At 42.3% G+C, this 11,959-nt stretch overlaps 2 protein-coding genes across 2 annotated transcripts in view; one reads left to right on the plus strand and one right to left on the minus strand.

Annotated features, from left to right (window-relative positions):
* The window catches only part of st6galnac6 (ST6 (alpha-N-acetyl-neuraminyl-2,3-beta-galactosyl-1,3)-N-acetylgalactosaminide alpha-2,6-sialyltransferase 6), a 9,505-nt gene extending 3,460 nt beyond the window's left edge, over window positions 1–6,045 (plus strand). The window contains exons 3-6 of the mRNA XM_080510039.1: window positions 16–210; window positions 2,179–2,591; window positions 2,678–2,785; window positions 3,872–6,045. Of these exons, the coding sequence (XP_080366165.1) occupies window positions 16–210; window positions 2,179–2,591; window positions 2,678–2,785; window positions 3,872–4,058 (903 nt within the window). The 3' untranslated portion in view covers window positions 4,059–6,045. The remainder of the gene's footprint in view (window positions 1–15; window positions 211–2,178; window positions 2,592–2,677; window positions 2,786–3,871) is intronic.
* Window positions 1–10,213, minus strand: part of spout1 (SPOUT domain containing methyltransferase 1) — a gene marked incomplete at its 5' end in the record, with an annotated part of 16,662 nt that extends 6,449 nt beyond the window's left edge. The window contains 9 exons of the mRNA XM_080509879.1: window positions 6,785–6,870; window positions 6,972–7,119; window positions 7,250–7,352; window positions 7,507–7,605; window positions 7,711–7,783; window positions 9,395–9,525; window positions 9,847–9,896; window positions 9,996–10,085; window positions 10,170–10,213. Coding sequence (XP_080366005.1) covers window positions 6,785–6,870; window positions 6,972–7,119; window positions 7,250–7,352; window positions 7,507–7,605; window positions 7,711–7,783; window positions 9,395–9,525; window positions 9,847–9,896; window positions 9,996–10,085; window positions 10,170–10,213 — 824 coding nt within the window. The remainder of the gene's footprint in view (window positions 1–6,784; window positions 6,871–6,971; window positions 7,120–7,249; window positions 7,353–7,506; window positions 7,606–7,710; window positions 7,784–9,394; window positions 9,526–9,846; window positions 9,897–9,995; window positions 10,086–10,169) is intronic.
* Between the last annotated feature and the right edge of the window lie 1,746 nt (window positions 10,214–11,959).

The following is an 11,959-nucleotide window of genomic DNA, read 5'->3' on the forward strand; positions in this document are numbered from 1 at the left end:
TCTTTCCCGACGCAGGGTCAACAGAGCCACAGGGTGGCCATTTTCGCCGCCATCTTCATCCTGATGACGCTCCTCATCCTGTACGGCTCCAACAACATCAACGACCCGGTCTACGCTCCGTTCCACGTGGCGACGAACCACACCATCAAGGCCACCGACCTGAAGAAGTGGTCTGGGAAAGATGGATACGTCCCGGTTCACGGGAACAAGGTTAGGCGGCACTCGAGCCTCGCGCTCTTACGACCATTAGGATGCAACGCCGCCCGTTGACTCGGGGTTAGGCTGAGCTCTGACTGAATAATTCAGGTCGGGAGGATGTAGACGTTAGCCACACGCATCAACGCCGCAAACGGAAAAACGTGTCGGAAACAAACAGGAAGTCAGTCATCGTGTGCCGAGAGCGCTTCTGTTTTCATGAGGAGAAGAGAGATAATTACGGTTTCGCTGAGCGTTTCGGGCAGCGGGTGATGCAGGGGAGCATTTTCACGACAACTGTTCAGGTGAAAAGGCCTAACCTTTGCATTTTCTTTGAAGAAAAGTATTCGTTTACATGAAAATGACACTAAAAAAACACTAAAAAAGAAAGGTAGTTTTCATTTTGGGCAACCAGAGGGTGCAGTTTTTTGTTTCTTTGTGATGACACCACACACACGGCAGAGAGTAATGCGCTTTAAGCATCAACAACATGGATGACAGGAGACTTTCCGTGAGGATATGAACTGCATTTCCTTCAGGAAGAGCCGTTTTCCAGCACTATTTTAACGTAAATACACAGCCAAGGCGCAACAAATATTTTTGCATTTTGGCGTGAAAGCAGGACCTAAATGTCCTCTTAACTTTACAAAGCCAAGTTGAAGCCGCGAAACAACCGATTCCATGGTAATAACTTTCGGAGAGCAGCTGCAGTTTATGTAAGACGTAGATTATTTAAAATAGTCCCCAAAGAGATCCGCCACTCAAACGGTGCGAAAATGGAGGCGAGCTGTCAGAATTGCTGGGACGTCCGACTGAACGAGCCGCACAAAGTCACAGTCTTTCATCTTTTGTTTCTTCCTTCGGGGATGGATCGCTCGCGATTCTTAAAATGAAGTTGAACACACACACAGACACACACACACACCGAACGGCTTCGGGATAAAGTTGTTTACAAGGACATAATAGCCGATAATGATGCAAGTACGTCGCCATGGCGACGGCTCTGAGGCGCTGATAATCACAGAAGCTCTCGTATGGTGAAGATAGTCAGTTAAGGAAAGCTTGCACTTGAGCATAACTTCTGTTTGCTTAAAATAAAAGTTACTTTGCTTGTTTGTTTGTTTTTTTAAATGCAATGTTTCGACTGCTGCAGGCGTGCGAAATGAGAAAGCACCAATGAGGCGTTTTCCTCATCAACAGGAAGCTCACACAGTGAGGACATTGTTATCCTCACTTGGCAGCCTTGTTGGAGCCCGTTACGTAATGACGACCTGGACTGTTATAAATAAACTGTAGTAAAACCAGAAATGTAAAAAAAAAAAAACTGGTCGATGGAGTCCAAAAACATAAAAAAAACTTTTAAAATATCACATTATGGGGCGGGCAAAAATATTTTTCCCGATAATGGTGTAATAATTTTATTTATTTAGTGATCTATATAACACATTTTTGCCCTATTTTTCTTTGATAAATTCATGTAAGTTCATTGGGTCTTGTCCTTATGAATGGTCTCTTTGGTTATACTGAAAAACAATTCCAAATTTATAAAAAAAAATAATAAAAAATTCTAATCTGATTTGGTTACTTTAGGTTTTTTTTTAACCACAGTTATAATTTAAGGTATGAAAAAAATGATAAACTGAAGTGTAAAAGTATAGAAGAAGCAGATAACGTCAAAAAAGTATTTAGTCTAATTGTCAAAAAAATAAGGCATAAACTTTATTTTGCATCACATGTAGAAAATAAACAAGGGATTATAGAGTGAATCAAAATGTCTATGTCTTAATAGTTTTTTGATTATTATGACGTTTGCGTTTCCTGTCAAAAAGCCTGTTTTGGTCTTTCCCAGTCTCTGTTGTTGCATTTTAAACCAGCAAAATCAAAGCTGTGAACATTTATCACTGAAACCCTTTTTATTAAATCGACTCGATTGATCATCCCCCCCTAACGTTGGTCGTTTTCTTTTTTTTTTTAAACTCTCAGAATATGACCCTGCTGTGCCACAACTGCGCCCTGGTGACGAGCTCCAGCCACGTCCTGGGCAGTGGAGCCGGCGAGGACATCGACCGCGCCGAGTGCGTGATCCGCATGAACGACGCGCCCACGCTGGGCTTCGAGCCCGACGTGGGGAACCGCACCACGCTGAGGGTCGTGGCCCACTCCAGCGTGTTCAGGGTGGTCCGCCGGCCCAACGACTTCCTGCGCCACGTGGACGCCAACGCCGCCGTCATCTTCTGGGGGCCGCCGAACAAGTTCGGGAAGGACGCCAAGGGCACGCTGAACCGGCTGATCCAGAGGGTCGGCATGACCTACGCTAACCTGTCGTGCTTCAGCGTCGCGCCCAACAAGATGCGCAGATTCGACAATCTCTTCCACAGGGAGACGGGCCGAGACAGGTGAGTGGAGACGGGGGAGGGGGGATGTCGCGTTCCCGATCGCATCCAGGGTGAAATGTCGCGCTTGTTTGTCGTTTCTTCTTCAGGCAACAGTCGCACTCGTGGTTGAGCACGGGCTGGTTCACGATGGTCATCGCCATCGAGGTCTGCGATAACATCAAGGTGTACGGGATGGTTCCGCCCAACCACTGCGGGTCAGTAGAACAGTCGGCCCGTCATCGTTTAAACGCACTTTAAGCTCAGGAGCCGCCAACAGGCTTGATTTCATCCCGAGTGTGCTGGACGGCTAAAATAGTGCCAGAATAACCTTTAAATTTAAAAAGGGTTTTTTTTTTTGTCGTTGTAGCGCAGTGTACCGTAATGCTACCCCCCCCACATGCTTTAAACTGTGTGGATTAAGCTAATTTATGGATTTCCTGCTTCCTGGTAAATGGGTGATGCGTTCAGGTGCATCACGTAACTGCGACCATTCTACAAGACCATTCTTGTGGATTAAGCAAATTTATGGATTTCCTGCTTCCTGGTAAATGGGTGATGCGTTCAGGTGCATCACGTAACTGCGACCATTCTTTTCTTTTTTTTTTTTCATTTTAAATTCGATGAGTGCTCTCAGTAGTCCGGAAATTACGGTACAAATACAAACCTACTAAATCCACATACAGCTAATTTCAATGACACTTTCTGGTGCAAAATGCAGTCAAATTATCTAAAAAAACACAACCAAAACATTGCTTATGCATGTTTTTTTTCCCCAAACTCATAACTTTTTTACTATTGTGTTGGTTGTTTCGCTGGATTATAGAACCTCTATATAACCATTAAATTTAAAAAGCATTTTTAGCATCGTGGACCGTAATGCTACCCCCCCCCAATGCTTTGAACTGTGAGGATTAAACAAAGACACAGCTAATTTATGGATTTTAACAGGTTAACGAGCTTCCTGATAAATGGGTGATGCGTTCAGGTGCATCACGTAACTCCGACCTTTCTTTTTTTTTCCCATTTTAAATTCCATGAGTGCTCTCAGTAGTCCGAAAATGACGGTACAAGTGTTGCAAAACCTCTTGTCACACACACACACACACACACACACACACACACACACACACACACACACACACACACACACACACACACACACACACACACACACACACACACACACACACACACACACACACACACACACACACACACACACACACACACACACACACACACACACACACACGTGACAGAACAAGCGTTCATTAATCGATCACCTCTAAACTGTCCCGCAGAAAAAAGCCCGGGTCCAAGAAGTTGCCGTACCACTACTACAAGCCCAGGGGCTCCGACGAATGTCTAACGTACATACAGAACGAGAGCGGGCGGAGAGGAAACCACCATCGCTTCATCACGGAGAAACAGGTGTTTGCGCGCTGGGCCAAGCAGTACAACATCACCTTCCTCCATCCCAAGTGGTGAAAGGAACGCGTGAAAGGACCAATCGCCTGAAAGAGCCCGAATGAACGCTGGACTTCTGAATCTCGCCGCGCCGGCGGACTTCTGAAAGCGTCACGGCGGCACGCTTTCAGGAAAACGGGCTCCCCCGAGAGGCGAGAGAGCAGACGTGGAATATCTCCGCGTGTCCCACCATTGACTCGCCGAAGCCATCGGACAAGAGCTTTTGTGAATATAGGAGTAAATTGATTTATTAATTATTTGTTGTTTTTTTACATGTTTATATTTTTGTTAATATGTATTGGGATTGTAGTTGTGGTTACATCAGCGGCATCTCCAATTAGACACGACGACAAACGCCACTCCGTACAGCAGATTGACGTCAGCGTTTCAATCCAACATACAAGCAATCAATATCGGGGCCTTATGACACAGTATGTGACCGGAGAGATTTTAAAATCCAACTTTGGTAAGTTCCTGAACCAGAAATAATCATACATAGTTATTTAAAAGTAAACAATTTTTTTTTTTTAAGTATACTATGTTAATTTCTAAGAATAATGATCAGACTCTAGCAGGAAAATCTACCAAAGTTAACAAGCAAACAGCGACCGTGGCTCGTTTTGCAATACGCCACTTTGCACTACGAGATGGCGCAGCGAGTATCAGGTGGTTTTTTGTGTGTGCGCGCGTGTTTTTAGGACTAGAACAGAAAAAGCAGCCGATTCCGACACAAGAATGACGTTTGAGTTTCAGAACTACCGCAAAAACTCAGAGGAACTCTACTGCCACCCAGAGCACAAGAGTGGCGTCACCTAAAACCAATACACTGTACCTTTAAGAGGCGTCGCGTACAGATCCGGCAGTTCGTAGTGATGGCGTGATTAGAAATGATGGCAAATTCAAATCTTTCGAAAGTGCATTCTGCAAATTTTCAGATTTAATGGACTGTTTAAAAAAAAAAAATATATATATATTTTTTTTTTTTTTTGCAAAACATCATGAAAATTTATTTTATTTATTTATTTATTTTTTTTTAACACCAGCAGCTATTGCTTCTTTTGACCAGGCATCGCCACCCTGCGGCTGGGATTCGGGTGGAGGCTTTGAGTACTTTGAGCAAAAAGACACTAAAAATAGGGATGAATTATGGAAAATATTTAATATAAAACATTCAATGCCAGCTCTTAGTACTGTACAGTTTACGTTACTTGGTGCTGCAGACATTCTGGGGGGGAAAAAATAAATAAAAAAAAGCTTTATGGTAATAAACATAAAAACAAGTTGTATAGTTTTTGTTGATTCAACAGAGAAAAGCGATACGAAATATACGAATACGAGGCAATAGATCTATTTTACAATACTCACATTTCAAGTCTAGCTAAACTAAAATCAAGTTTCAGGAATGCTACGAATACATTTCAGCTTCAGGTGAAGCGAGGAAGGCTGACGACTCGTCAATACTCCCGAGGAAGGAAACACTTTTAGACTGTTGCACTACATTACAACCAAGGAATTTAGTAAGCCGACAGCTCGAATTACTAATGCCGTCGAGTTTATTTTTAAACCGCGGATCATTCTCGGGGCTCCCCGACGCAAGAGGAGCCTGAATACTACGTATTTATGGGTAAAGCCGGTGGACGTAAGCTTACAATTTAACCAACCCCGAGAGGAAAAGGAAAAGAAATGATGTACGCCGCGGAGGAAGTGGATCTGGCTGCTCAATTCTACAAGGTATTGAAGATTTGATACTGGATACAAGGCAGTTAAGGTCAACCAGCTGCAGCCTGATATATTTAATTATATAATACGTCTCAAGAGGAAGCGGCTCGTGTCGGAACATTCTTGGCTCGAGTTCCAGGGTCGCTTCAGGAAGAACATCCGGTCAAAACATCGTCATTAATACTGTCCTCCAAGTGCTTTTACATTTGTATTTTTTTTTTTTTAAAAGAGGGGGAAAAAACAGAACAGAGGCTTATAAATGCAAATGATTAAAAACATTTAAAAGTTATAGGACTGCTGTAGTTTCTCTAACCGATTCACAAAAATGCACCACAGATCATTTAAAAAAAAACATGGTGAAGTACTTGTTGCATTTGGGGAAGACGATGGAAGTGTTAAGGTCAGGGTGTAGAACACATGCAGCCCAATTTCATCTCAAGTGGGTCAAACTAATATAAACTTTTCGTGTTTGTCTTTGTTGTGGCGCAGAGCACACGATGAAAATGTTTATAAATACGCAAAAACCAAACAAGTCACTACTGAAAATGACAACATAAAGCCAATTTTAATGAAGGTTAGGTTGCATCCACTATGCTTCTTTTTTTTTTTTTTATTAAATAAATAAATAAAAGCAATGCTTTGGTTTAAAGTTTTTGGGGATTTGATTGGCGGGACTGGATTAGAGGCCGGTTTTACGTTGCTGAAACAAGCCTGAACAGAACCACCTGCTGAGAAACACCAAACTCAGATGTTCGAATTAGTTGTCCATGTTCACATTATTTTTTAATGGAAAAAACAAAACAACAACAAAAGGCATGTGGACAGCATTTGTGTGTTAAATAAAATTACTTTCATGATTTGGGAGCGAATCTGACAAAACTTCCCAACAGCTTCACTCAAACAATCTTGTTCATTCAGTCTGAGGTAAAGACGAAGAACAATCCAGTTCAGAGACGAGGAAGTGCCTCGCGGTAAATCACCAGCTCTACGCCGATTTTTTTTTTTTTTTTTTTTTTTTTTTTAATCACCGATTCTCCAACGAGCAGCTGGAAACGTCTGAAAAGGCAGCTGTGATCTTCTGCCTCAGTCCTGCCATGGTGATTAAGATGGCTTCCTGTCGGGAGAAAAAAAAAAAAAAACGGTGAGTCACAGAAACCGGCGAGGTTGTGAGATGGTACTTGCAGATTTCTTTTCTTTTCTTGTCTTTGTGCTCACCTCAGTGCGAATAGTCCTGCTGCCCTGACCCGGGCACGTGTTGAGGTAAAGGTCAAATAAAACACTGGGATCCGTCTCGTCCAGGTTTTGGTCGGCGTCCACGCTGGCCTCCAGGCCCTGAAGACCTCCGAAAACCACCAAGAGATGCCTAAAAAAAAAATCCAAATATATATATACATCTTAATGTTTTTAAACGCTATCAAATTTAGCACGATAAGCATGCCGATATTAAAACGAGCTCAAGGAGAGCCCGGTGTATCGATTTAGCGTAAACGCACTTGAACGGCGAGAGCGTCGCCCGGTCCAGGTCGCTGCCGCGCTCCGACGTGCCGATCGTGGCGTCGTAGCCTTCTTTGAACGGACCCTCCGTGAAAACGGCGCCTGCGTTTGACAAGACGTGGCAAGAGAGTGACCTCCGTGCCACCGGGGGGGTGTGGGGAGCAACACAAACACCAAGGTCCATTTTTGGGGCGAGTGGGAAAGATTAAGGAGGGAGGAGGAGGAGGAGGAGGAGGAGGAGGAGGAGGAAACCTACTGAAGCAGGACGCCAGGCGGACGTTGTAGCCCCAGTAGAGTCCGCCCTCCGTTCTGGGGACGTGAGGAGCCACGACTACTCCTTTACTCACTTTGCTTTCTGTCCAGGGAAGAAAAGACACATACTGAATGAAAAAAACCCGAACGAGACCATGTTATTAAAATAAAAAAAATTTTTTATGTTAATATGATGTGAGAAAAGTACCTTGAGTCTGCGTCTTGTTGAGGTGCACGGTCACTCGAAGTCCAGCCTGCAGCTGTTTATCAATACGAACCTCCTGGAGGAGCAGATGGACACAGGTGCTCCTGACAGTTGCAACAGACAGGAAGTGGTTTCCTTTTGTGGGGACGGGGGAGGACGGGGGGGTCTTTGGATGAAATGACACGTTCTGAAATCTAATACGAGGTTGACAAGTCGTTCGCCGTCTGAAGGAGGAGGAAAAACTCCAAACCTCTTTTGTTCAGAGGGGATCTGAGGTCACTTTTTCCTTTCATATAGAAATATGACGTCCTGATTTTCCACGGAATATATAGAAACTGAATTAAGCCCTTGTAAAAGCACTTTTGACAATGATGCCGTGTCGGATCACAAGCACATGTAATTTGAAGACTGGTTTCAAGTAAGCAGAAGAAACAGAAAGGCGCTGCACTGGCAATGCTAACGCACACATTTACTACACAACTTCCTGCTTTCACCAAAAATACATCGAGGGGAACCACATAAATCATAGGAGAGCTTCTTCGATCTGCACCTGGTTGACGCTTCAACACACAAAAAGTCATGAATTCTTTTTAAAAGGAGATTTTAAATGACATGAATTTAGTCTTTTTTTTTTATTAAGAGTTTCTTTGAACTATATTGGCCTATAATGTGTCTTGACTGGCGTTTAAAATGTATACGTCACTGCAACGGGCAGCAGGACGATGAGGCTGATGTCAAACTACAAGTGGTGCCCCGGTGCATAAGGGAATTCTGGAAAAAGGAAAGATCGTCTTGTCTCGCTTCAGAGGAGAGAAACAGTCACAGAACGATCCAGGATGATGAAGAGAGAGAGAAAAAAAAAGGAGAGTTTTAAACCAACCCAGCTTCATAAAATCCACTTTGAATTTTCAAATAAATACAAACCAGGACATGAATATCAGAGCCGTCATTGTTGTAAGGTTCGGAAATATAAATGGGCGAAAACAAACCCTGAGGAAACTTTGGATCCAAAATGTCTTCATCAGCAGTGAGCTACACAATAAAAGCACACGTCTGGCGTCACCCTCCGTTTTTCATTATTCTGTTGAATTTCCCCTCATTTATTCACAATTTTTTTATTTCATCATCATTTTAAATCAAAGCTGAAAACCCACTTTTTGAAGTTGGCTTTTAACTCTGTCTAGGGCAGTGTATTTTATTCTGTATGCTCCGTTTTTATGAAGTTCTAGAAGGCTTCCACCAACCTGCAGCACCGCCACACCTCCCAGTCAGCACCTGTGTTTTATTTATTGTTTTTATGTATTATTCTCGTATTTATTTCTTAATGTATTGTTTTTATAGTTTTGTTGTAAAGCACTGTGGATACCACTGGGTGATTGTAAAGGGCTATACAAATAAAGTTTGCTTGATTGATTGATCATCAATGTGGCGGCAACTTTCACTTCATTATGTGACGAAATCATCCAGGTCAATGTTTCGCAGCAATGAAGCTTTTTTTTCCCACCCAAAAAAAAAAAAAAAGTACCAATATCAAGTTTAAATAAACCATTTTTTTTAAATGATAAAAATTGCAGTTAAAACTGGAATTATCCCACGACTCAACTTCAAAAACAGATAAAATTATAAATATGTAATTTGTGGCACTTTCAGATTGGAAGAATTTGCCGATGGAAAGTGTCAGACTCACCTTTCTCATCCCACAGTTGACCAACGAGCCTTTTCCTTGTTTCGCGGGTCGATCCAGAACAATCCCCTCCCGATATTCAGACTCCTCGTCGATCCTCATGTGGTGAGGACTGTCCAGCGGGTTAAGGAGTCCTGACAGAAACAGAGACGCCCATTTATGCAACGTCGATCGGGATCTGGCAGTCTGTCGTCGTGGAAACGCGAAACTGCCCTTTGTGTCTTTGAATCAGCAAAGTTAGTATTTTCAGAAAAAAAAAAATTCCTTTGATAAGAGAAAATACACTTCAGGGAAATTCCAGGAGAATCATAGATTTTAAGCATCATTCTCAGGTACGGTCCAGACTGGATTTGAACACGTTTTGGGGTTTTGAGGTCCGCGGTCGTCTCCGGAGACGAGGCACACTTGGGACTCTCTGGTTGCTACTAAAAGCATTTGAATAAAACCAGGATTACCTGCATACTGTAGGTCCGGATGCTTTGGGAAGAACCACTTTCGCAGATACCTGGCGAAGAAGCAAAGGTGTGATTTATCGCTCGTGAAGTGGATTTTGTAACGCCGGTAATGGCGAGAAAGTCATTTCTTTTTCTTTTTTTAAACTTACTGTGGACATTCAAGATACTGAAGTATTCTGGCAAGCTGAAGACAAGCGTGTCCCTTCTTCCCAACACCTGTAAAGTCTCCTTCAACACTCCTGCAAGCACAAACACCTCGCGTTGCCGAGGATCTCGAGGGTAAGAGACATCTTTCTGAACGTGCCTGCTCATTAAAAACTCACCTGACGTCCTCGCCTTGCTCTTCAAACACGATGACTTTCGTCATAGTTTGACCATAATCGAAAAACTACGAGCCAATATTTACTCCTCTCAGGTGTCGGGATTGTTTTCAGAGCTAATCCCGACATTTTTGCATCTATGCTTGCTGACGAACTGCATATCGCCAAGAGCAAGTTGGCTGTTTATTTGATTTTCCTGCTTTTGTCACCGATTCCCATCAAACAACAGTAAAGGAGGCGAAGAAGCAAAGAAAAGAGGCCAAGTTGATCAACCAGTTGGAAAAGCAGAAAGCGAGAGAAGAGGCGGAGAAGGAAAAACAAGAAGAAGGCCCCAACTTGGCCTCTTTTCTTTGCTTCTTCGCCTCCTTTACTGTTGTTTGATGGGGAATCGGTGACAAAAGCAGGAAAATCAAATAAACAGCCAACTTGCTCTTGGCGATATGCAGTTCGTCAGCAAGCATAGATGCAAAAATGTCGGGATTAGCTCTGAAAACAATCCCGACACCTGAGAGGAGTAAATATTGGCTCGTAGTTTTTCGATTATGGTCAAACTATGACGAAGTCGTAATTGTTTTTGGCCCCAAAGAAGGAATGTTTAAAGTCATCCCCCATCTTGACTCCACATCAAGCCAGAAATCTGAGTGTAAACATGGACTAAAATTCAGTAGCCACATTAAGACCATAACAAAATGAGAACTTGTTTATGCATTTATTTTTGGCAAGATGGATTATGGTGGTGTGTTTATAAGTCTCAGTAAAAAAAATAAAATAAATCACAACACAAAGAGGGTGAAGCAGATCACAACTGAGCTTCAATCTCCGCACTGGCTGCCTGCGAGTCCAAGGATCCACTTGAAAATCTGACTGTTTTAATGTTCTCGGGCTTAAATAGTTCTCATATGGGCTTGTTTAATGCATCTTAATAAAATGTTTACTTCCTTTTTATGCTTTTATTAGAATAGAATAGAAATACTTTGTCAACCCCGAGGAGAAATTGTTTGTGATGGCTTTAGAAGTTTCATAATAGATTAAAACAACATTCCTTATCTTCCCATTTAATGTATTTTCTAGATTTCCTTGTAAAGCACTGTGAATTGCCCTTTGCTCTGAATTAGGCTATAGAAACATATTTGCCTTGCATTAAGGGCATAATATCACGATAAAATCACCGGTGCATGTATTTTGATGAACTGTCCATCAAAATATTGCTCACTGTCAATATGGATTATATTATTTATTGTTTCAATTGATGTCAAATTGCACAATTTCCGAATATAATTTTTCAAAACAACACATTGGGAGGGTAAAATTAAGCAAATTCGCCATATGTGTAAAAAAAAAAAACACTGAGCTGTTTCATTTGATCAAGCCACACAATGAAATCTGAATTAAACACTACTGCGATGTGATTTATTACACATAACCATTAATTGTACGGACATTTCCACCAAATTCAGCCAGAAATACGTGTGGCACACAGTTTCCCTTTGCTCAAAATGTTCACATTCATCACCGCTGAAGTTTAGACCTTTAACTCAAATAAAGTAACGTCATAATTTAGGAAATGTCAAACAGCCGTTCGTGTGCAGCTAAAAGCTAATGTTGCTAACTTCCGTTGTTTACTCACTTTCTGCTTTTTTTTTCCTCCAGTCCACGCGCTCCTCAGACTGTAAAAAAAACAAAAAACACACCCAGAGGATTACAAGGAGGGGGGGGGATGAAGAAACACTGTCATGTTAGTGTGAAATTGGTGAGAAAATACCTGAGGAGACGCTACGTTTGGTCTCTTCAAT

Source organism: Blennius ocellaris, assembly GCF_963422515.1.
Source record: "Blennius ocellaris genome assembly, chromosome: 15".
Taxonomy (NCBI): Eukaryota; Metazoa; Chordata; class Actinopteri; order Blenniiformes; family Blenniidae; genus Blennius; species Blennius ocellaris.